The following is a 26,604-nucleotide window of genomic DNA, read 5'->3' as shown; positions in this document are numbered from 1 at the left end:
GGTCTTGGGACTGTGTTTTCCTGTCTATTCTAACATGTTTATTGTTCACATTTTTTTAGATCATGAAGTACTAACATTATGATGATGATGTTCGATATATTTTCCTGTCTTTATGTGAGCTGCATTATGGGTAGAATGAGTGACAGTTACAGTATGTCTGTTATATTGTCAGATTAATTTACCAGCCTCCTTCTATAGGGAGTCACATTTATAGCCTGGTTTCATTGAGTGACCTGCTCCTCTCCTGTGTATGATACGGAAACCAGGAGTGTGTGTGCGTGTAAGTGTGCGTGTAAGTGTGTGTGTGTGTGTGTGTGTGTGTGTGTGTGTGTGTGTGTGTGTGTGTGTGTGTGTGTGTGTGTGTGTGTGTGTGTGTGTGTGTGTGTGTGTGTGTGTGTGTGTGTGTGTGTGTGTGTACAGATTGTAGGATCTTAATTTGATCACTCCTTTGTTGCTTGAAATTTGCAAACTTGTAGTGTACTTGATTTTTAAAAAGGTTTATAAAGCTTGTAATTTACACTTAGAAATTTCAGATTGATTTTTCCTAACGAAAAATATACCAACCCCTACAAAAATAATTCACATTCCCTGTTGCTGCAGGATTATATTCCTGTTGAAACAAACTGGCTCAAATTAAGATCATACTTCTGTATGTGCGGGTGCGTGTATGTGTGTGTGTGTGCACTGCAGGATGTTGGGTCTCTGGCTTGAATATCATACAAGGTCAAACCCAGCTGACATCAATAATTCATTGTTTTATTTTACTATGACTCATTCAGATGCTCTTTATCCTCCCTCTGTACTGTTTTCAGAGTTCTATCCCCTTACCTCCCTCCCTCTTTCACACACACACACACACACACACACACACACACACACACACACACACACACACACACACACACACACACACACACACACACACACACACACACACACACACACACACACACACACACACACACACACACACACACACACACACACACACCTCTCTCCCCCCCCCCCCCTGTCCAGCTCCCTGCCTCCACTGATGGGAGCATGGAGCACCAACTAAAAAAATAAGGGTATGAAAGTATGATCAAGACAGCGAGAGGGAAGAGCCACAGAGCGAGAGGGAGGGCAAGTTTGATGGAAAGCAAGAGAGGGAGGGCAAGTGAGTGAGCAAGTGATAGAGAGAGAGAGAGAGAAGGAGGGAGAGAGAGAGAGAGAGAGAGATAGAGAAGGAGAGAGGGAGAGAGAGAGAGCGAAGAGAGAGAGAGAGAGAGAGAGAGAGAGAGAGAAGGAGGGAGAGAAGGAGGGAGAGAGAGAGAGAGAGAAGGAGGGAGAGAGAGAGGGACGTGCTGCATCAGCTCGGCACACACAGGACGCAGCAACATCAGCAGCCTCGTCTTAGAGGTCTATTGTTCCCTGTTTTCATTACGGACAAACCTCGTTGTCCCTCGCTGACCTAGCCACCACACAGAGAGAGAGAGAGAGAGAGAGAGAGAGAGAGAGAGAGAGAGGAGGAGAACCATTCATTCACCCAGGATTACTTCTTCTTAGAGGAACGGACGGAACAACCCTCGTGTGAGAAAGGGACAAAAGCAAAGGGAGCAGAGTACACTTCTCCTCTGCTGCGTCTGCCCGCTTCCTCTGTGTATTTTTCTGTCTCCGTTGTGTTGCCTTCTCCACTCTTTTTCTATTTGGTTTTCTGTTATTGTGTGGATACTATCCCCACGGTCCCCCTGCGAGAGCCATGGGGTTGCCCGGTGGAGTGAAGGGGATGCTGGGTGTGTGGAGGGAGATACTTCCCTCTCACTGGAGGCTGGTGCTGGTCCTCTTCTGGATCTCTGGAGCCACAGAGGCACAAACTGCAGCCGACACCAAACCAACTGTCTACGTCTGGCAAACAGGTAATGCTGCTACTACTCCTGGGCTGTTCATTCATTCGGTCACCACGCTGAAAATAGAGGGAGTGTCAAGAAAGATATCATCCTCTGTTACTAGATGTACAGTGCAGCAGACTACTCTCTCTCTCTGTCTGTCTGTCTGTCTGTCTGTCTGTCTGTCTGTCTGTCTGTCTGTCTGTCTGTCTGTCTGTCTGTCTGTCTGTCTGTCTGTCTGTCTGTCTGTCTGTCTGTCTGTCTGTCTGTCTGTCTGTCTGTCTGTCTGTCTGTCTGTCTGTCTGTCTGTCTGTCTGTCTTACTCTTGAGTGGTAGACTGGAACCTCTTTATGAAATATTGATTTGAAGATGTTTGTTGATGTTGTTGAGTGGCGGTGATTGTTTATCGTGGAAGGGCTTGAGAGTGTTACTGTATACTGTACTATATAACTGTACTGCTGGTACCTACCTGCACCTATTCAATCAGCTTGTCTGAGTCCCAAATAGCCCTGGTCAAAAGTGGTGCACAAAGCCTTGTATTTTTGTTGCCTATGTTTTCTTGTTGCTTTTGCTTACTGCTTTGGGGGGTACAGTTTAGACTCTGACCATCGAATCAAGAGCATTTGAGAAGAATTGGTCATGTTTTTAGAATGAAAAGAAACAAAGGTACTACTCCCTTAAGCCGGATTCACACCTGCTGTTTGCAGAATAGAGAGAAAATAAAAAAGGCTGCGTGCGTCAGAAGGTTAAGGCACTGGAGATCCTTTTGCCACATCATGGTATGTGAACATATTTACTGCAGTCCCTGAGGTGAATCCCCAGCCTGCTCTGGCTGTTGCTGATGGGAGGAGGAGGAGAGGACTAGAGATTGTGGGACTATGCTTTTTCCCATTCACTCCCATTCACAAGGCTCACCGTGGCAGCTGGTACTGCTTCGACCGCTACAAACCGTTATTGGACACATTTATCACAATCTGACACATGCAGTTGACGAGTTGCATTACGGGTGGGGTGGTGGATGCTGACGCTGTGTGCATAGGTTCCCTTATGAACATGTGTTTGAACTGTGAACCTGCATGTTGCAAACGAGTGAGCTGCACGTTAGAATGATGTTGATGACCAATACATGTTCATACATTTTTATTATGCTACATATGTGCAGTTGTATAATTGCAGAAACATATTTTATTGGCTCTATGTTATAAGGTATATTATATATACAATAGTAAGTGGACACACCTTCAAATTTGTGGATTTAGCTATTTCAGCCACACTCGTTGCTGACAGGTGTATAAAGTCGAGCACACAACCAAGCAATCTCCATAGACAAACATTGGCAGTAAAATCGCCTTACTGAAGAGTGACTTTCAACATGCCACCTTTCCAACAAGTCAGTTCATCAAATTTCTGCCCTGCTAGAGCTTCCCCGGTCAACTGTAAGTGCTGTTATTGTGAAATAGAAGCGTCTAGGAGCAACAACGGCTCAGCCGCGAAGTAGTAGGCCACACAAGCTCACGAAATGGGTGCTAAAGCACGTAGCACGTAAAAATCCTCTGTCCTCGGTTGCAACACTCACTAACCAGTTCCAAACTGCCTCTGGAAGCAACATCAGCACAATAACTGTTCATCAAGATGGGTTTCCATGGCCGAACAGCCGCACACAAAGCTAAGTAAGATCGCCATGCACAATGCCAAGCGTTGGCTGGAGTGGTGTAAAGCTCGCCACCATTGGACTCTGGAGCAGTGGAAACGTGTTCTCTGGAGTGATGAATCACATTTCACCATCTAACAGTCCGACGGACGAATCTGTCCCAATGCATTGTGCCAACTGTACAGTTTGGAGGAGGAATAATGATCTGGGGCTATTTTTCATGGTTCCCCTTACTTCCAGTGAAAGGAAATCTTAACACTACAGCATACAATGACATTCTTAAGGATTCTGTGCTTCCAACTTTGTGGCAACAGTTTGGGGAAGGCCCTTTCCTGTTTCAGCATGACAATGCCCCTGTGCACAAAGCGAGGTCCATACTGAAATTATTTGTTGAGATCGGTGTGTATGAACTTGACTAGCCTACACAGAGCCCTAACCTCAACCTCATCAAACACCTTTGGGATAAATTGGAATGTCGACTGCAAGCCAGGCCTAATCGCCCAACATCAGCGCCCGACCTCACTAATGCTTTGTGACTGAATGGAAGCAAAGGGGGAAGGGGAGTAAAGGGAGGGGGCCGATGGATGTTGGATGGGAAGGGCATAGAAGGGGGAAGGAGAGAAGGGGAAGGGGGAGATAAGAGGGTGATGGGGGAAGGGGATGGATGAATGCTTGTATGCTGACCCTGTGGAACAGGATGAGTCCTTGGGACACGCTGGGAAAGATCAATGTCCTATTAGACTGCTGTCTCACCAGGAGATGTCCCCCTCCCCTCTCTCTCTCTCTGGCTTTCTCTCTCTATCACTCTCTCTCTATCGCTCTCTCTCTCTCTCTCTCTCTCTCTGGCTTTCTCTCTCTATCGCTCTCTCTATATATCGCTCTCTCTCTCTCTATCGCTCGCTCTCTCTCTATCGCTCGCTCTCTCTCTTTAGCGCTCTCTCTCTCTCTGGCTTTCTCTCTCTCTCTCTCTCTCTGGCTTTCTCTCTCTCTCTCTCTCTCTGGCTTTCTCTCTCTATCGCTCTCTCTCTCTCTCTATCGCTCTCTCTCTCTCTATCGCTCTCTCTCTCTCTATCGCTCTCTCTCTCTCTCTATCGCTCTCTCTCTCTCTATCACTCTCTCTCTCTGGCTTTCTCTCTCTATCGCTCTCTCTCTCTCTGGCTTTCTCTCTCTATCGCTCTGGCTTTCTCTCTCTATCGCTCTCTCTCTCTCTCTCTGGCTTTCTCTCTCTCTCTCTCTGGCTTTCTCTCTCTATCGCTCTCTCTCTCTCTCTGGCTTTCTCTCTCTCTCCTCTCTCTATCTATCTATCTATCTATCTATCTATCTATCTATCTATCTATCTATCTATCTATCTATCTATCTATCTATCTATCTATCTATCTATCTATCTATCTATCTATCTATCTATCTATCTATCTATCTATCTATCTATCTATCTATCTATCTATCTATCTATCTATCTATCTATCTATCTATCTCTCTATCTCTCTCTCTCTCTCTCTCTCTCTCTCTCTCTCTCTCTCTCTCTCTCTCTCTCTCTCTCTCTCTCTCTCTCTCTCTCTCTCTCTCTCTCTCTCTCTCTCTCTCTCTCTCTCTCTCTCTCTCTCTGGCTTTCTCTCTCTGGCTTTCTCTCTCTGGCTTTCTCTCTCTCTCTCTCTCTGGCTTTCTCTCTCTCTCTCTCTCGCTCTGGCTTTCTCTCTATCTCCATCCCTTTCCCTTTCACAACTCCCCCCTTTCTCTCCCTGCCACCATCTCCCCTCCCCCTCTCTGTTTTTAATTAATTGTGTCACAATACTGAAATGCACCGCATTTGTTTCATATTGGCCTGTATTATTTCAGTGTACAGTGTGCTACCGTTAGAGAGATCTGCAACTTCCACAGTACCCTAACAGTCTGCATTGTGATTCTAGTTTGTCTTGCTAGTGTGGATGGATGTGGCGGTATTAAAGAAATGCGATGGATTTCTACGGGGAGGTTTTCATATTCCTGTATTGTGGCGGGCTACAGTGTGTTACTGTTTTGGAGACGTGGCATGTTGATGAGGTCTCGGGGGTCTCTTGGTGACCTGTTCTGCCCCTGACGTCCAACACAATAACACTGTTTTGTCCAACCTCAGCACATCTGTCTGGTGGTGTGTGGGATTGTAGACCATGGATTGGAGGCTCATCTGGACCCAACCTGATTTATAAAGAAAGGGGTTGGGTTGCAAGCAATACATATTCCTCAGTGATTTTTCTCTCAATGACAGTACATAGATGTACAGTATATCTGTGAAGAGATACATGAGAGATGTTTTGGGGAGAGGAGAGGGGAGGGGTGGGGAGGATTCCTGTATTTCCCAGAGGAGGAAGATATTCATGGGGATGATGTGTTAAAGGAAGGAGGAAAGAGGGGAGAAGGGAGATTCTCCTGAGTGCAGTATTCCTGGCGTCCCTGGCATCGCATGGAGAGGGAAGACATCAAGGGAGAAGGAAAATCTCAATGAATGTGTGAATGCGCTGAGAGATTTTGAGAATTTATTCCACCTAATTAGTGCATCCAAGCTGCAAAAGCAAACAATTTGACACCAATAGCATCTGTTATATTAGTTAGCAGTAAGGTGTTCTTGCCTTGTGTTTCCATGTTTGTCTTAGCCATACCTTTGGGGTGTATCACATCCTGTTTTGCACATGCCTGTGGTACGTCCCAATAATCTCTCCTTCTTCCTGAAGTGTGCGCTCGTTCACTACTCCCAACAAATGTAAAAATAATTTGATTGGTGATGGCATGGGCTAGAGGAAGTTTCTGTGTACCAGTAATTTCCTTTCAAATCCAGGAAGGGAAGTGAACAAGTGCACATTTAAGGAGGAAGGAGAGATAATTGTCATGCACTCCTGGTAGTAATTGACAGGGTAGTTCCATAGCTGTCTGCTCCTCTTTGAGGCTTTAGAAAGACCGTAGTAAATGGAGGCTGTTCTATTGAATCCTACAAAGAGTCTGTCTACAACAGCCCGCCAGCCATCACCACTTCATCCTCAGAGATGGACACTTGGTCGTTCTATTGTCCCCAGCGTGGCAGTGCTAAGGCTTCTGTGACAGATGCTGTACTGTCTTCTGTCCACAGAGAAACACAATGGAATCCCTTTACCTCTCAGTCCTTTGTTCCTGCTCCTCCTCCTCCTCCTCCTAATCCTCCTCCTCCTCCACCTCCAATGGAACAACTGCCTAGTGCCTAACCCCACCCCCTCACGCGCACACACATGCACAGATGCACAAACACACACGCATGCGCACACACACACAGCCCTCTCTCTGAGGCCTGACCTCTGACCTCTGAGCTAGGAGGGGTCTCGTGAGGGCATCGCTAAGAAAGGAGGGCTGGGATGCTGCAGCTTCTACAGGCCAAGTGTCAAGTACTTAATTCAAGCATTTCCACTTGGCTAGTAGCCTGTTCCTATGTGTTTGTGTGTGTGGGTGCATGTGTGTATGTTTCCATGTCTACAGAAAGCCTACTGGAGAGCACTCGACCCATCCTTGTGTTCCATTGTGTGAAGCAGCCTACCATTAACGGGAAGCATGCAGCTCTCAAAAGAAAACATAGGCACATTCGCAAATGATTAAAGCCGTTTGTTGTTCACAATTACACTCGAACATCAGATTGCATTGTGCTAAAGAGCTGGAGGAGCATTATGCTATCAGGGCGTAGATGGAAGGGGATGAAATGGGGTTGCTTCCCCAATGACACCCTATTCCCTATCTAGTGCACTACTGTTAATGCACTATATAGAGAATATGGTATAATTTGGGACACAGCCCCTCACGTCTCCCTAGGATTCATCAAGTGCCAAATTGCTGCTATTATTTTGGCGGGTTTAGCAGAAGAGTCCAGCTGTTCAGCTCTAGCATGGCTGCTCGCCCCAGGTGGAGGATGGACTGAGACACACACAAACATTCACAGACAATTAGGCATGCAGACCGTCCTCTAAGCTCAACAGCTTTTGTCTTTGTCTCCCCTTTCCTCTGTCTCAGTTTCTTTCTGTCTCTGTCACTCGTTCTCTCTCTTCCAAAGCTGAGAGTCCTTCTGCTTTCTAAGTGTAGCTGTCTGCTCCTCTGGCACCGCCGTACTCATGCTTTCATTTCTCCTTCTCTCCTGACAACCGAGGAAGAATTCCTCATCAGTAGCTTTGAATATTCACGCTGGTAGACAAAAGGAGAGAGACAGTGTGACAGTGAGATTCGACTTACACACACCTCCAGTTTAGAGCTTTCTTTCTAAGACACACACACATAGGCCTACAGAGAGAGAGAGAGATTCAATGACACACTTGCACCCATACACGCACCAACCTAACACACACTGCCATCCCATCCTAGCCAATCCCAGTGTGTAGTGCCGTGCATGCTCTACCGACACGCCTCATTACTCTGTGTGTGGTGTGGTGTGTGTGTGGTGTGTGTGTGTGTGTGTGTGTGTGTGTGTGTGTGTGTGTGTGTGTGTGTGTGTGTGTGTGTGTGTGTGTGTGTGTGTGTGTGTGTGTGTGTGTGTGTGTGTGTGTGTGTGTGTGTGTGCGCACTAGTAGTAGTGGGTGGTTGTTGTGTGTTTGGAGCTGTCACCAGTACACCTACAGGCCCTGGACACGGGGAGGCTAAGTAATTACATGGATTTGGTTCGATCCTGCTGTTACTGCTGGCTGTGGCCACTGTGTGTGTTTGTGTGTGCTTGTGTGTGCGTGTGTGTGTGTGTGTGTGTGTGTGTGTGTGTGTGTGTGTGTGTGTGTGTGTGTGTGTGTGTGTGTGTGTGTGTGTGTGTGTGTGTGTGTGTGTGTGTGTGACAGGGGGCCGGGTCAGGGCCAGTTTAACACGGCAAGCCCATCAGACGCCCATAGCACGGTACCTGTCAGCTTGCAATGGCAGCTGGGTAATTACAAGCTGTAGCAATTATAGAGGTGAGGTCACGGGGATGAAGACGTGCAAATGAAAACGTTGAAGGAAAGAGAAATGCCTGCAGGCTGTTGTATGCACTGTAATAACATATGGCAATAAACAACATGAGCGTACAACTGTGCAGTTCATATATTTTCCTTGTGACATATTTAGTACCTTACACTGTGTACTCTTCTTCTGAATAGTCCAACAAGCACGCAAATACATTGACTGTTAATGGACTCCTTCCAAATAGGTCTGTGTGTCTGTGTGTTGGACAGGACAGCCGTGACTGTTCTCCTACTGTACATTTGTGGTCCACTGTAACGCCGCTAACCAGCTTACCATGCTTAATAAGGTAGGAACCATCCATTCCTAAAGGTCCCTGGGATAAATTGGTTCCGTCCTGGCCACTCACGTTCCCTCCAGGGGCTGGTTAGCTGAGCTAAAACGTGCTGCTTGACTCTGCTAATCACTAAGCTTAGCTAAGGAAACTGCTTTAAACCAACACCTGAGCAATCTGCCTCCACTCACTATGTTCTCCTTTCAGCAGCTAGCTAGCTAGGTAGCGCTCCTCACTGTGCTCTAAAGGTTAGCTATAAGTAGCTAGCTAGCAGTCCTCTCTCTGTGTTCTGATCTCACAGGCTATCTAGCTAGCTTTGAGAGGATACCTCCTGCCTGTTCTCCTTAGAGGCTTGGTAGCTAGCTAGCCCTCCTCTCTTTGTACTGTACTCTCAGAGGCTAGCTAGCTAACCCTGCTTTGACATATGATCATAGAGCTGAGCCCTGTAGTTCTGTACACAAACCCACTGCTCTCTAATGCGTTGTATGTTTTCCCAGAGCTACACACACACCAGGCTGAGAGGAGATGATATGTCTGTAATGAATTAATCATCATAAGAGGGTTTAGATGGAGGAAGGAAAGGTCTGCAACACACACACACACACACACACACACACACACACACACACACACACACACACACACACACACACACACACACACACACACACACACACACACACAGTATGCATTCTTGGCCAGAGGAGTGTGTGTTGTGTGTTATATACTGAACAAAAATATAAACGCAACTTTTCTACGACTTTACTGAGTTACAGTTCAAATAAGGAAATCTGTTAATTGAAATAAATTCATTAGGCCCTAATCTTTGGATTTCACATGACTGGGAATACAGATATCCATCTGCTGGTCATAGATACCTTAAAAAAAGGTAGGGGTGTGGATCAGAAAACCATTAAGCATCTGGTGTGACCACCATTTGTCTCACGCAGCGACACATCTTCTTCGCATAGAGTTGATCAGGGTGTTGATTGTGGCCTGTGGAATGTTGTCCCACTCTTCTTCAATGGCTGTGTGAAGTTGCTGGATAATGTCGGGAACTGAAACACACTGTCGTACACGTCGATCCAGAACATCCCAAACATGCTCAATGGGTGACATGTCTTGTGAGTGTGCAGGCCATGGAAGAACTGGTACATTTTCAGCTTCCAGGAATTGTGTACAGATCCTTGCGAAATGGTGTCATGCATTATCATGCTGAAACATGAGGTGATGGCGGTGGATGAATGGCACGACAATGGGCCTCAGGATCTCGTCACAGTATCTCTGTGCATTCAAATTGTTATCGATAAAATGCAATTGTGTTTGTTGTCCGTACCTTATGCCTGCCCATACCATAACCCCACCGCCACCACGGGGTACTCTGTTCACAACATTGACATCAGCAAACCACTCGCCCACACGATGCCATACACGCTGTCTGCCATCTGCCCGTTACAGTTGAAACCAGGATTCATCTGTGAAGAGCACACTTCTCCAGTGTACCAGTGGCCATCGAAGGTGAGCATTTGCCCACTGAAGTCACTAACAACTCCGAACTGCAGTCAAGTCAACACCCTAATGAGGACGACAAGCACGCAGATGAGATTCCCTTAGTTAATGACAATTTGTGCAGAAATTATTTGGCTGTGCATACCCACAGTTCCATCAGCTGTCCGGTTGGCTGGTCTCAGACCATCCCAAAGGTGAAGAAGCCGGAAGTGGAGGTCCTGGGCTGGTGTGGTTACACACGGTCTGCGGTTGTGAGGCCGGCTGGACGTTCTGCCAAATTCTCTAAAACGACATTGGAGGGAGCTTATGGTAGAGAAATTAACATTAAATTATCCGTCAACAACTCTGGTGGACATTCCTGCAGCCAATTCTGACAGCCAATTCCTGCAGCCAATTGCACAGTCCTTCAAAACTTGAGACATCTGTGGCATTGTGTTGTGTGACAAAACTGCACATTTTACAGTGGCTTTTTATTGTCCCCAACACAAGCTGCACCTGTGCAATGATCATGCTTTTTAATGAGCTTCTTGATATGCCACGCTTATGAAGTGAATGGATCATCTTGGCAAAGGAGAAATGGTCACTAACAGGGATATAAACACATTTGTGAACAACATTTGAGAGAACTAAGCTTTTTGTGAGAATGGAACATCTCTGGTATCTTTTACTTCAGCTCATGAAACATGGGACCAACACTTCACATGTTACGTTTATATTTTTGTTCAGTATACATGGAGTACAGGGGTGCATAGAAGATAAGCTGACACAGGCAATAGGCTCACCTCTGGCAGCCAAGTCAATGCAGCAGGATGAGCGAGAGAGGGAGTGTGTGATGAAAGAGAGAGGGATTCATTGAGAAAGAGAGAGAGAGAGGGATAGATTGAGAAATAGAGAGAGAGGGATAGATTTAGAAAAATGAGAGAGAGGGATAGATTAAAAAAGAGAGAGAGAGAGAGAGAGAGAGAGAGAGAGAGAGAGAGAGAGAGAGAGAGAGAGAGAGAGAGAGAGAGAGAGAGAGATGAATAGTTAAAGAGGTAGATGGGTTTAAGCCAGAGTAAATAGGCCAGGTTTACATAAGGCATAAGGACCTGACTGGAGGTAAACAATCTGTCCTGTGTTTATATCATCATCCACACTGGCCTCCTCTGTGCCAGCTAACATCCTACAAACCCCTTAACACTTACAAAACCCTTTAAATGCCCCTTAAACACATTAACAGCTGCTTATTACTACATTATTCATGATAGTGAAACATAGGGAGCTCATTCCTCTCAGGAAATAAAGTCCAGTCGCCGGTAGCAAGACACCTCCAGCTTTACAAGACCCTAAGGAAGTCCACCAAGTCACAACATGACTTGTAGTGGAAGTGGTGGGGAATTTGGATCAGGGTCAAAGAGACACACTTTCCCATTACTATATTATGCACCCAAAGCCTCAGAGATTTGAGAGGAAGAACAAGGAAAGTTCTTTCCCCTCTAACTATTCCCGAGATCATTGCTGTAAATTAAAATGTGTTCTCAGTCAACTTACCTGATAAAATAAGGGTAAAATATATATTTTTTATACATGACCTGTTTTATGAATGAGAGGTTAAACCGAGGTCCTCAGTTCAGTAGTAAAATACAAGATGTGTGCATGTGTACACACACAACACACACACACACACACACACACACACACTTCCTATCTGTCTCTGTAAATCTCCCCATCCAATCAAGTAAGATGACATTAGCTAATTGAGATCTTGATCCCACCTCCGGTTAGATGTACAATACCAGTCACAAGTTTGGACACACCTACCCATTCAACGGTTTTACTTTATTTTTACTATTTTCTACATTGTAGAATAATAGTGAAGACATTAAATAACACATATGGAATCATGTAGTAACCAAAAAAGTGTTGTTGAACAAATCAAAACATATTTTATATTTTAGATTATTCAAAGTAACCACCCTTTGCCTTGATGACAGCTTTGCACACTCTTGGTATTCTCTCAACCAGCTTCACCTGGAATGCTTTTCTAACAGTATTGAAGGAGTTCCCACATATGCTGAGCACTTGTTGGCTACTTTTCCTTGTTGGCTGCTTTTCCTTCACTGTGCGGTCCAACTCATCCCAAACCATCTCAATTGGGTTGAAGTCGGGTGACTGTGGAGGTCAGGTCATCTGATGCAGCACTCCATCACTCTCCTTCTTGGTCAAATAGCCCCTTCACAGCCTGGAGATGTGTTAGGTCATAGACCGGTTGAAAAACAAATGAAGGTCCCACTAAGCGCAAACCAGATGGGATGGCGTATCGCTGCACAATGCTGTGGTAGCCATGCTGGTTAAGTGTGCCTTGAATTCCAAATAAATCAGACAGTGCCACCAGCAAAACACCCCCACACCATCACACCTCCTCCTCCATGCTTCATGGTGAGAACCACATATGCAGAGATCATCCGTTCAGCTATTCTGGGTCTCACAAAGACATGGCGGTTGGAACCAAAAATCTCAAATTTGGACTCATCAGACCAAAGGACAGATTTCCACCGGTCTAATGTCCATTGCTCGTGTTTCTTGGCCCAAGCAAGTCTCTTCATCTTATTGGCACCCTTTAGTAGATGTTTCTTTACAGCAATTCGACCATGAAGGCCTGATTCACACAGTCTCCTCTGAACAGTTGATGTTGAGATGTCTGTTACTAGAACTCTGTGAAGCATTTATTTAGTCTGTAATTTCTGAGGCTGGTAACTCTAATGAACTTAACCTCTGCAGCAGAGGTAAATCTGGGTCTTCCTTTCCTGTGGTGTTCATCATGAGATTTCATCATAGCGCTTGATGGTTTTTGCAACTGCACTTGAAGAAACTTTAAAAGTTCTTTAAATGTTCAGAATTGACTGACCTTCATGTCTTAAAGTAATGATGGACTGTTGTTTATCTTTGCTTATTTGAGCTGTTCTTTCCATAATATGGGCTATCGTCTGTATACCACCCCTACCTTGTCACAACACAACAGATTGGCTCAAACACATTAAGATGGAAATAAATTCCACAAATGAACTTCTAACAAGGCAAAGGGTGGCTATTGGAAGAATCTCAAATATAAAAAAATTGTTGATTTGTTTAACAGTTATTTAGTTACTAATTGATTCCATATGTGTTATTTCATAGTTTTGATGTCTTCACTATTATTCTACAATGTAGAAAATAGTAAAAATAAAGAAAACCCCTGGAATGAATAGGTGTGTCCAAACTGTTGACTGATAACTGTATTTTATCCAGTCTACCGAAACAGCAGATGGTTCTATTGACATGGATGGCTCTTTATACAGTCAGATAAATTGTGTAACTTGTAACCCTTAGTTAAATAAACTTAGCTATAAAAGAACAAAGAACATGTCAAAGCCGATCACTGATGACTAAATGTTGTCTATCCCATTACAAGCTTTCTGTTGTCTATCCCATCAGTTTGCTGTTCTGTAGCAGGTGTGGATGGGGTCAGCAGGGTAGTAGAGCTTACTTAAGCCATGACAACTGGTGCCACATGGAGTTGGCAGGAGACCAGCAGACCCATCCAGATCAGTGTCAAAGAGTTCCCAGGGATTGTGTGTGTGTGTGTGTGTGTGTGTGTGTGTGTGTGTGTGTGTGTGTGTGTGTGTGTGTGTGTGTGTGTGTGTGTGTGTGTGTGTGTGTGTGTGTGTGTGTGTGTGTGTGTGTGTGTGTGTGTGTGTGTGTGTGTGTGTGTGTGTGTGTGTGTTTGCACAGTACTGTGTTTGTGGCCAGTCTTTTTCCGTGACCTCGATTCTCTAAGTTTGGAACTAGGATTGGCGACGTCTCTTCTCATCCACCAATTTATTTCCTTATACAGAGTTCATTTGATCTATTTTGTTCCCAAAGTGTGTTCCAGATTGGTTTTCTGGGATCCTTGGGACGTCCCTACCCTAAACCTTAAGCCCTACCCTAAACCTAACCATAACCATAACCATAACCCTTACCTAACCCTAACCTTAACCCATACTTTAACCATTTAACATTTCAACTTCAATGGTTATGTCAGAGTTGGGATGTCCCACGGACCCAGTCTAGCAAGGACCGTTCCAGATTATGGGGTTGGACAGATCTTTGACCTTTGGCCTCCTTCCTTCTTTAAACCATTGCCACAGGAGCGTGTTCAGGGAGGTGAAACGTACAGAATGTCAGAGATAGTAATGTACTGTATAGGGCTAACACGATTACCTATTGTCTGTGACGGGATATATTTATCTCTGATTACCCTGTAATGTTACACCTTTCTGAATAAGCTCCAGCTCTTCACTAAGGCCACCTATTAGCACCAAGCCAACATCTATGGTAAGCTAGAGTATCCCACGTCACTAGACATGTACATAGGACACATAATGCATCATTAATATGCTTTATGCCAATTGGAGGAGTCACATAACATGTATGCCACTTAGCAGCCACTTCTATCCATACATTTTAATGTGTAGGCTATATGATCTCTGCGGGATCCTTGTTGCTATGCAGAGAGAGGAACAGCGTGAAGTGTTTGCTGATTTGATTGTGGAGGCAGAGAGGAAGAATTCAGAACAGTCGGTCACATCCCCTCTAGAGGTGGAAGGAAATGCAGGCAGACAGTACCTTGATTTCTTATTTTACGTGTATCCAATGTGGAAACTTCACACCTCTCTGTCAGGGTGTGGGAGCTACACACACACACATGCACACAACCTTATCACAGGCGCTGCACATTCCCAGTCTGTTCAATCTAGCTTTCATTAGCACACACCCATATCCTAGAGCCCAAGTAGAAGTGCACTATTCCTATCTCTTTCTTCCACATAGCATCCATGCCTATTGATTTTCAGACAAATGTTCTTGGAATAGTATTCTTGGCTTAGACATGGCTCAATGGTCCACTGCTTCACAGCTACAGAGTATTTCCTCAATAGAAGAACCATAATCTATAATTAAAGTTCTCTCTTCCACCCTCTTCTGCCTTGGCACCCAGCCCCCCTACAGGTGTTTCCATTAGCCAGACGATATGAAAAAGATCCTTCACACTGGATGAAGGGAGATTTAAACTGAAACACAAACTTTGGGGAGGAAGGAGGGATTCCATCCATGGCATTTTTCATGGGTTTTCATGAGTTACAGGAGCAGGCCGATTCACGCAAAGGAACTATGGATTTATTTTCCCTTTTTGATGCAGGCATGCTTAGGAAAGTGATATCACAACTTAAGTCTTCTACCGGTCTTCTCGATCCTATCCACATGACCTTCTTCAAAACTATTTTTAATTGCATATCTAAAGAAGTGCAGGTTATTGTTAATCACGCTCTGTTCACAAGCACTCCCCACTGCACTAAAAACTGTTATAGTGAAACCCCTTCTGAAGAAAAGTAATCTGGATTCTTCAACTTTTTGCAGTTTTCGGCCAATCTCCAACATTCCATTCTGAAGCAGGATTCTGGAGAAATTGGTGTTCAAACAACAAAAATATTTCTTAAATGCCAACAGTATTTTAGATAAATTCCAATCTGGTTTTCGTGCCCACCACAGCACAGAGACAGCCTTAGTTAAAGTGGTATATGATCTTAGAGCCAACACAGATACCAAACAGCTCTCTGTCCTTGTACTCTTTAAGATTTAAGAGCTGCGTTCGACACTGTTGACCATGATGTCCTTCTGGACAGACTGAAAAGGTGGGTTGTCCTCTCTGGTCCAGTTCTACGTTGGTTTAGGACCTTGATGAACACAACTCAGAGAAAATATATATCACAGGTGGCATTCCACAAGGTTCGATTTTGGGTCGGGTACTGTTCAGTTTATATATGTTACCCATTGGCAGCGTTATCAGAAAGCACAGCAGTGATTTTCTTTGCCTCGCAGACGATACACAACTTTACATTTCTGTGTCACCAGAGGATTTTAGCTCCACAGATAAATTATTAGACTGTATTAGTGATTTAAATACTACGATGGCACACAACTTCCTCCAGCTAAATCAAGACAAGACCTATGAACTTATTGTTGGAGTCAAAGCACAGAGAGTGAGAATCTAGCTGCACATTTTAATTCACGGGCAATAAAGATAAAACCCCAGGTAAAAACGTAGGTGTTATTTTAGATTCTGAACTACGTTTCAAATCACATTTTAGGAATGCGACCAAAATAGCCTTTTACCACCTGAGGAACATTGCCAAGGTGCGGCCGTTTCTCTCTCAAGCTGATACAGAGAGACTCATACATATTACAAGCAGGCTTGACTACTGTAATGGTCTCCTGTCTGCTCAACCCAAGAAAGCCATTGGTCAACTGCAAAACAAACAGAAAGCTGCAGCACGGGTACTGGCCAAGAACAGACAGAGAGCACACTTTACACCGGTTTTAATGTCTCTGCAATGGCTGCCTGTGAGTTTTATAATATATTTTAAGATTCTTCTATTGGTTTTTAAATCAGTGCACGATTGTGCATCCCAATACATGTCAGGCATACTTTTAAGTTATTTACCCAGTAGAACCTGAGGAGAGCTGAAACTGTGGACATATTTAAAAGATCTTAAAACACACCTCTTTAGTTTTGCTTTTCCGTCGGGTGCCTTTTAGTTGTTCTGTTTGTCATTCTTTTGTTTGCTGTGTAGTAAATATTTCAGCTTTTATTTCGTTTTTATTTGTTTTTTCCTGTAAAGCACATTGTGTTGAATTCCATGTCTGAAATGTTCTGTATAAATAAAGCTTGATTTGATGATTTGATTTGATTCATCATAGTTATGGTAGCCACTGAACCGTGGTCCCCGAAGGAACACTCCCCATATCATCCCCCTCTATCCATGATGCACCATTACCCACAACCCACCACGCCCCACCTCCTGGCTCATCATTTCCAGAATGTAGGGAACACTGGTCGAGCTCTCAATGTCTGATGGTCTCCGGGGATGGTAAAAAGAAAGACAGCGAGAGAGAAAGAGAGAGAGGAGGGTGGGTGGGAGGGATTGTGGGAAATACTAGACAGCTATTTATCACCTACAGTCAATATAATAACTTCCTCTTCACCTTCCTCCTATAGTGTAGGTATCATGTAGAGAACCTAGAACCGTACTGCATGGTATCCCTGGTTACTGTATTATACTACATATTGTTTGTTTAGTACTGCAGAGCTGGCTTCTTGCAGAGTAGGTGGACCTAGATAAATGAACACCATGTATTGCAGTCATGCATTATGGTGGTGTTAGGCAACATGAATGGTTATGTATGAGGTTTGATAATCCCCCCAAACTCTGGGCTGCTGGCCCGGAAGGGACACAGCCATGGCCTGCTTATCCTTCATAAAGCAACGTTTGTTGTTGTTGTCTCAAAATCTCACATGCGATCAGTCAGACACACATTCAATGCACAGAAACGCATACAAATGCCATACACTCAGATTCTCACATACACTCACACACACATGCACATTCAGTGAGGGAGTGATAGAGAGAAATAGATTGGGTGAAGGAGGGAGGGAGGGAGCGTTTGTATAATACATCTATGTGGCATGGCTTATCTCCCACTAAGACGGGGTCATTACTGATCTAGGGATGCTGCAGCGGCCTGGATGGATTATAGATTACAGTTGATTCATAGATTTTATTTAAAAATATCATAAAAGGATTAGGAGGTTTACACTATATGCACCTTGTTTTTTTTCTACATGTAGCATTCTACTATATGTTTATTTGTATATACGTAGCTTTGATGATATGGATAGTGTTTGAATTGAAGAGGCCTATTGATCAAAATCAAACCATAACAAAACAGATATCCATTGGAAACGAAATGGTTTAAATGATCCAGGGGGCAGTGCACTGCAGCTGACCCTCTGCTCCTCCCAGGCTTCCATCATCTCCTCGTCCTTTCTGTTTCCTCCTGTAGTCTTGCTTGGATCAGTCCAGAATAGGAGTTGAAGGCCAGTGGACGCCCTGGTTCCAACATGTCACAATAATTAAGAGTGGAGTCAGTGGACTCTGCATCTCATTCTTCCCCCTCTCTCCCTTCCATTCCCCAGTACAGTTATTCTAATACCAGCGCCTGGTTTTAGGGAGTGGCATAATATAACATGGCATCCTATCATAAGCTAACATGCCGATCGTAGCGTCCCGTCCCGTCACTATCACCAACACCATTGCCCTATTCCTCCTCATCATCTTCTTCTCCCATTGACCTCCTTTCCAGTCGACTTCCCCACTTCCTGACTGGCAACTAATTCCCTCTGCTGATGTTACCTGCGTGTCTCCATGTTATTGTGGGATGCTCCTCATACACTAAAGGGAAAGTTTTTTCAGTCAAAAACCTAAGGCAGATTCCATTCTGTCTTGAGTATATCCGAGGTCTGAGAAGGGTGTGTGTGTGTGTGTGTGTGTGTGTGTGTGTGTGTGTGTGTGTGTGTGTGTGTGTGTGTGTGTGTGTGTGTGTGTGTGTGTGTGTGTGTGTGTGTGTGTGTGTGTGTGTGTGTGTGTGTGTGTGTGTGTGTGTGTGTGTGTGTGTGTGTGTGTGTCCTGGTCCTGTCTGGAGCATGCCTTGCCGACAATTCCCAGTGAATGTGATGTACACCAGTGACTAGAGTAATAAAACTGTCTCCATGATTGTCATGCACAGGGGGGTCACCGCAGCAACGCAGTCCTGCTCTATTATGGGATACTAATTCAGTCTTGCCATTGGTCCGTTGCAGGACCGACGGCAGTAGATTGGTGTTTTAGCTCTGTGTGTTTGTGTGTGTGTGTGTCAGTATTATCCCACTGGCCAGTCCATACTGCCGGCGTGTTAAATTAAATGTCACTGGGTCTGAACTACACTAGCTTTCCAATAGCTGTAATTTGTGTTGCCACTTGAAGGGTCTAATGGTGGCTAAACATGACAGCTGGAATTGGTAACCGTTAGTCTGTCTCTCTGTGTGATCATGTGGGCGTCAAACCAAAGGGCAATGGATGACCGCTTCGTTGGTTCTTATTCTGTTGTGATGAGAATGTTCTTTTATACAGTACTTCCTGCAAGGCTTGACAACTAAATGATGTCAAGATCAAAGATCTGTTTTGTGCAATATTGTTCCGATTTCTCAGTTAATTTGTTTCTCTTGTCAAAAGACCTTCGTGCACAAGATTATTGTGAAAACACGTGTGTCTTGTCCAGAATGTTGTTTGCTCATTGCAGGTCATCCATAACCTCTCTCAGCACACGTTCATCCCCAGACAGGCAGCTCTCCCAGCTGTGGAACACAATGCAGATCACAGCCTCTCTCGCTCTCTCTCATCCTATGTTCATCTCTCTATCTCTATCTCTCTCTCTCTTGCTCTCTCTCATCCTATGTTCATCTCTCTCTCTCTCTCGCTCTCTCTCATCCTATGTTCATCTCTCTCTCTCTCTCTCTCTCTCTCTCTCTCTCTCTCTCTCGCTCTCTCTCATCCTATGTTCATCTCTCTCTCTCTCTCTCTCTCTCTCTCTCTCTCTCTCTCCCTCTCGCTCTCTCTCATCATATGTTCATCTCTCTCTCTCTCTCTCTCTCGCTCTCTCTCATCCTATGTTCATCTTCCTATCTCTCTCTCTCTCTCTCTCTCTTGCTCTCTCTCATCCTATGTTCATCTCTCTCTCTCTCTCTCTCTCTCGCTCTCTCTCTGGAGTGCATGCTGGGAGTGAGTCGTGAAGCAGGAGTGATTGTGAGAGCGACTGGAATTATCTTCACTCTATTGGGTTTTGGTGTGTGTATATATATATATATATATATATATATATATATATATGTGTGTTGATTAGTTTAGTTGTTTTAAGGGTATCTTGTCTAAATATCACTAAGCACGTATAGGGGTGGTGGGATCGTTGAGGTTGGTTTTCGCGAGGGCACAACCAGCGGGTGGGGCTGGTTGCAATGGCCACTCGCGGAAGTTTGGAGTTTGAAAAACTTAGTCGGCGACATGGAGTAAAGATTCCTGCTGCGGCCGGGGTTTCAGTGGAAGAATGTAGCTTGGCAGTGGGTGCTATCATTGGTTGTGATAGTATCAAATCAGCCTCAAGGATGAATAGCGCTGTAGTGATATTCTTAGATTCCATTGAAAAGGTGAATACGATAGTTGAGAGTGGTGTTGTGTTGCGGGAGACACAGACACCGGAATTTCCGCTTATGAATCCGGCAAAGAAAGTTATACTTTCTAACGTGCCACCATTTGTTAGAGATGAAGTGTTGGAGCGAGAGTTATCTCGTCATGGTCAAATTGTATCAACAATAAAGAAGGTTCTTTTTGGATGCAAATCTCCGTTGCTGAAACATGTCGTGTCTCATAGGAGACAAGTGCATATGATTTTAAAAAAGGACACTGATGAACTGAATTTAGCATTCAGTTTTAAGATTGATGGATTTGATTATGTCTTCTACGCTTCTACTGAATCAATGAAATGCTTTGGCTGTGGAAGAGAGGGGCATTTGGTGCGTAATTGTTCCGAGAATGAGCACGCAGAGCCCGGTAGCAGCTCTAGTGCCGGTGCAGCTAACGCACCACCGCGAAGGGATGAACATGCTAAGGGTGCAGGGGAAGGGAGAAGGTGGGCAGATGTGGTAGGAAAAGTAGGAGAGGAAGGCATTGTGGATACGGGGGCAATTGTGGTAGATCAGAACAAAGAGGGAGGGGAAACAGTCGGTGAGATTGCGACTGCCGTCGCTGAGGTGGTGCTGGAAAATGAAATTGGAGGTCAAGCGGAGATTGAAATAATGGAAAAGGAAGCAGCTGTTTTCAAAGTACCGAGAAGTAAGAGGAAGAATGTAAGGGGTGGTGAAGGGTCTAATTCCAAGAGGAAGGTAGAGATTAATAATTCATTTGAAGATAAACAGGTTGTAGAGATGGAGTTTTCTTCTGGGGAGGATAGCGAGAGTGAGTCATCTGACGCGTCACAACAAAATAGTGAGATAAATGGGGTGGAAGGGAGGTATGGGATTGAGAAGGTACGTCAATTTCTGAAGTTGACAAAAGGGAAGAAATATATGCAGGATTATAATGTAACAGATTTTTTCCCTGAAAGTGAATTGTTTATTGAATCAGCAAAGTTTCTGATGTCAAAAATAACAGGGGGAAGTTTGACAAGCCCTGAAATTGCTAGACTCAAGAAAGTGGTCACGAGAGTGATAAGTGATGAAAATTCTAAAGAAAATGAAAGAGTTCAATCGCAGTTTTAAGTATGTAAAGAGATGTGGTTTCTGGGTCTTCCTTTGTATTTTTTTTCATCCATGAGCAGTTTTAAGATTTTTTCTTTAAACGTAAATGGGGCAAGAGACGTTAAAAAAAGAGCCATAGTGTATGAGTTAATTAGGGGAAAGGGAAGTGACATAATTTTTCTACAAGAAACGCATAGTAATTTGGAAAATGAAGTTATGTGGCAACAGGAGTGGAGGGGGACAGTGGTGTGTAGTCATAAAAACTCAAAAAGTGGGGGTGTGGCCATCTTGTTCTCAAAAGGGTTTTTGCCTTTGTCATATGAGGTTGAAGAGGTAGTTGAGGGGAGGTTATTAAAAGTTAGAGTAAGGTATGAAAACATCACTATGTGTCTGATAAATGTATATGCCCCAGTGGTGGCAGTTGAGAGGGTATGCTTTTTAGAGACATTATCAAATACCATTGAGAAATGTAACAATGAAGATTATTTATTTATTGCTGGGGATTTTAACTGCACAGTCAGTGATTTAGATAGAAATCACAAAGAACCTCATATAGCATCAAGGACTTTTTTAAAACGTCTCATTGTAACAAATGAACTGTGTGATATTTGGCGGAGTCAACATGGAGGCACAAGGCAGTATACCTGGGTGCATGTGAGAGAGAACACCATCTCTATGGCCAGGTTAGATAGGTTTTATTGTTTTGAGCATCAATCTCAGGTCTGTAAATCAAGTGTGATAACCCCAGTGGGTTTTTCTGATCATTGTTTAATAACAGAGGTGGTGTTCATTAACGATGTAAAACCTAAAAGCGCATACTGGCATTTTAACATAACTTTATTGAGTGATGCTCACTTCAGGAAATGTTTTAGTTTTTTCTGGGAGAGGTGGAGGTCTCAAAAGGCCAGTTTTGTATCCCTTCAACAGTGGTGGGATATAGGGAAAATCCAGATTCAACAATTCTGTAAGCAATACACGAGGAATGTCACCAAGGATATCACCAGATCAATGAAAGCCCTAGAGACTGAAATAGTGGAACTCATGACGTTGGTTGAGACCACAGGAGATCGAGGCCACACTCAGGCCCTCAAGAGGAAAAAAGCTGCATTGGCAGACCTGCTGGGTATCAGAGCACAGGGGGCATTGGTGAGAAGTAAGTTTCAGGGAATCTCTGAAATGGATGCCTCATCCAAATTTTTCTTTGGTTTAGAGAAAAAGAATGGACAAAGAAAAATTATGAATTGTCTCAAATCAGCTGTTGGACAAGAGCTCACTAGACCTAGTGAAATTAGAAAGAGGGCGGTAGAGTTCTATGCTGAGCTCTACAAGTGTGAGTACAAAGAGGATAAAAAAGTGACACAGCAGTTCCTTGATGGACTCCCACAGGTGGCTGCAGAAGCTCAGGTTGAGCTTGAGCAACCATTGTCTTTGCAGGAGTTATACACTGCATTAAAAGGCATGGAAAATGGAAGGGCACCAGGCATTGATGGGCTTCCCGTTGATTTTTTTAAGTCTTTTTGGGTTATGTTGGGAGAGGATTGGCTAGCATTAGTTAATGATAGTTTAACCGGAGGGTTACTACCAATAAGCTGCAGAAGGGCTGTCCTCACCCTACTGCCCAAAAAGGGTGACCCTAGGGAGGTGAAGAACTGGAGGCCGGTGGCTTTATTGTGCACTGATTATAAGATCCTGTCAAAGGCTTTGTCCAACAGGTTGAGGGAGGTGATGGGGCAGATCATACATACGGACCAGTCCTACTGTGTTCCTGGCAGGCAGATAGGGGATAACATTTCTCTGATTCGTGATTTTTTGGACGTCTCTAGGGCTATTGGATTGGATGCTGGTCTAATTTCAATTGATCAGGAAAAGGCATTTGACCGAGTTGAACATCAATATTTATGGCACACTTTGGAGGCGTTTGGGTTCAGCTCTGGTTTTATTGCCATGATAGAGGTGATATATGGTGACATTGAAAGTGTATTGAAAGTTAACGGTGGTTTGAGTGCTCCTTTTAAAGTGTGTAGAGGTATTAGGCAGGGATGTTCTTTGTCGGGAATGTTATATGCCATTGCTATAGAGCCACTACTAAATAGCATTAGAAGTCGCATTGAGGGGGTGTACCTTTCAAGGGATATTCCTCCTATTCGTCTCTCAGCCTATGCTGATGATGTAGTTGTTTTAGTGAAAAATCAAGTGGAGGTGGATAGTTTGAGTCTAATGGTTGATCGTTTTAGGGGAATATCCTCTGCAAAGGTAAATTGGGAAAAGAGTTGTGCTTTACAGATTGGAGAATGGTCTGGAGGGATCATGGCTTTGCCAGGGGGGCTGGAATGGTGTAAGGGAGGTTTTAAGTATCTTGGAGTGTACCTGGGAGATGAGGGGACTATGGAAAAAAATTGGATTGGGGTGGTTGAAATGGTGGAAGGGAGGATAAGGAAAGGGCGTTGGTTGCTATCTCGTATGTCATATAGGGGGCGCACTATTATAGTTAACAATGTGATTGCCTCTGCACTGTGGCATCGGTTGTCAGTTTTAGAACCACTATCTGGCCTTCTGGCTAAGATACAGGCAATAATTGTGGATTTCTTTTGGGATAAATATCACTGGGTTCCACAAAGTGTTTTGTATTTGTCAAAAGAGGAGGGGGGACAAGGTCTTGTACATCTTGCTAGTAGGGCTGCTGCTTTCCGGTTTCAGTTTATTCAAAGGTTGCTTTATGGACCGGAAAATGTGGTTTGGAGAGGGGTGGCAGGTCTTGTATTACAGCAGGTTGGAGGATTAGGTTTAAAGAAAGCTTTATTTTTGGTTGATAGTAGCCAGATTTCTAGGGAGGGAATACCTCCGTTTTACAGAGGCCTTCTTAGGGTGTGGAGCATAATGAAGGTGTCTAGACGAACTTCAGCGGAGTCAGTGCATTGGCTGTTGGAGGAACCTCTGGTGTATGGGGCAAGACTTGATTGCACAACTGCAGCTGTTCCACATTTTTCCAAGATTCTGGTGAAGGGCAAAATCATCACATTAAAACAGTTAATGGCCATGGCTGGGCCCGCCTTAATGGATGGAAGACGGGTGGCTGAACATTTGGGGGTGAGGTCGGAAAGGATGGTAGGACAACTGCTGGGAAGCTGCAGGAAGGCTTTGTCAGCAGAAGAGTGGGGTATGCTTCATAGCCACAAGAAGAAGGTACAAGATGAAGATGTCTCATTTCCAAGACTAGGGATTACACCAAATATCCCAGAGTCAGAAAGAAAGGCGATATTACTGGATTTGAGAGGGTTGGAAGAGATGGGTTTGGATGAGGTGAATGGGAAAGACTTATATAGGGGGTGTGTCAAGGTGTTGAATAAAGATAAATTGAAAACTAGAAAAGACACTCCATGGAGGGTAAAATTGGGCATTGATGACAAGGTAAAGCCAGCATGGAGAGCACTGTACAAGCCACCGTTACAAAAGGGTACTGGTGATATGCAATGGAGGGTTTTGCATGGCATCATTGCAGTTAATGCTTTTGTATCTGTTATTAACTCAGATGTTGGAGATGGATGTCCTTTTTGTAATATAAGAGAAACCATTTTTCACTGTTTTATGGAGTGTGAGAGGATAAAACCTCTCTTGGAGATGCTGGAGTCTTTGTTTAAAGCTGTAGGGGAGATTTTCAATAACACTGTTTTTATTTTGGGGTTTCAATATAGAAAGCAACAGAAAAGAAAATGTCAACTGTTAAATTTTATTTTGGGACAAGCAAAGATGTCCATTTTTCTGAGTAGGAAACATAAGATAGAAACGGGATATGGGCAGGATGTAAGATGTGTTTTTAAAGGATTAGTGAAAATAAGAATAAAAGTGGATTTTGAGTTCTACTCAGCTGTAAAAGATCTCCCATTGTTTGAGGAGAAGTGGGCATACGAAGGAGCGCTTTGTTTTGTAGAGGAGGGGAAATTATTTTTTGTTGGAGAAATAAGTTGAATGTATAGGTTCTTTAGTTTTTAATTTTTTTGTTATTTTAGTCTTTTTTGTGTATTTTTGTCCTTTTTTTAGGAATTACATTTGGTGTTTCATTTCTGAAAAGACAGTATGTCATTATTTATGTTGACAATTGAGTAGAAAATAAAGGTTTTATAAAAACTCAAACTCTCTCTCGCTCTCTCTCATCCTATGTTCATCTCTCTATCTCTATCTCTCTCTCTTGCTCTCTCTCATCCTATGTTCATCTCTCTCTCTCTCTTTCTCTCTCTCATCCTATGTTCATCTCTCTCTCTCTTTCTCTCTCTCTCTCTCTCTCTCTCTCTCATCATATGTTCATCTCTCTCTCTCTCTCTCTCTCTCGCTCTCTCTCATCCTATGTTCATCTCTCTATCTCTATCTCTCTCTCTCTCTCTTGCTCTCTCTCATCCTATGTTCATCTCTCTCTCTCTCTCGCTCTCTCTCATCCTATGTTCATCTCTCTCTCTCTCTCTCTCTCTCTCTCTCTCCTCTCTCGCTCTCTCTCATCCTATGTTCATCTCTCTCTCTCTTTCTCTCTCTCTCTCTCTCTCTCTCTCATCATATGTTCATCTCTCTCTCTCTCTCTCTCTCGCTCTCTCTCATCCTATGTTCATCTTCCTATCTCTCTCTCTCTCTCTCTCTCTTGCTCTCTCTCATCCTATGTTCATCTCTCTCTCTCTCTCTCTCTCTCTCTCGCTCTCTCTCATCCTATGTTCATCTCTCTATCTCTATCTCTCTCTCTTGCTCTCTCTCATCCTATGTTCATCTCTCTCTCTCTCTTTCTCTCTCTCATCCTATGTTCATCTCTCTCTCTCTTTCTCTCTCTCTCTCTCTCTCTCGCTCTCACTCTCTCTCATCATATGTTCATCTCTCTCTCTCTCTCTCTCTCTCTCATCCTATGTTCATCTCTCTCTCTCTTTCTCTCTCTCTCTCTCTCTCATCATATGTTCATCTCTCTCTCTCTCTCTCTCTCTTGCTCTCTCTCATCCTATGCTCATCTCTCTCTCTCTCTCTCTCTCTCTCTCATCCTATGTTCATCTCTCTATCTCTCTCTCGCTCTCACTCTCTCTCATCCTATGTTCATCTCTCTCTCTCTCATCATATGTTCATCTCTCTCTATCTCTCTCTCTTGCTCTCTCTCATCCTATGTTCATCTCACTCTCTCTCTCTCTATCTCTCTCTCTCATCC

At 44.0% G+C, this 26,604-nt stretch overlaps 1 protein-coding gene across 1 annotated transcript in view; it reads left to right on the top strand.

Moving 5' to 3' along the window:
• Positions 1 to 1,137: 1,137 nt before the first annotated feature.
• Positions 1,138 to 26,604, top strand: part of LOC106570313 (thrombospondin type-1 domain-containing protein 7A) — a 188,860-nt gene continuing 163,393 nt past the window's right edge. The window contains exon 1 of the mRNA XM_014142501.3: positions 1,138 to 1,895. Coding sequence (XP_013997976.3) covers positions 1,739 to 1,895 — 157 coding nt within the window. The 5' untranslated portion in view covers positions 1,138 to 1,738. The remainder of the gene's footprint in view (positions 1,896 to 26,604) is intronic.

The sequence above is a fragment of the Salmo salar genome, chromosome 14, assembly GCF_965601325.2.
Source record: "Salmo salar chromosome 14, fSalSal1, whole genome shotgun sequence".
Lineage (NCBI taxonomy): Eukaryota > Metazoa > Chordata > Actinopteri > Salmoniformes > Salmonidae > Salmo > Salmo salar.
Note: the sequence above shows the minus strand (reverse complement) of the source record. Positions and strands in the feature narration are given on the sequence as shown.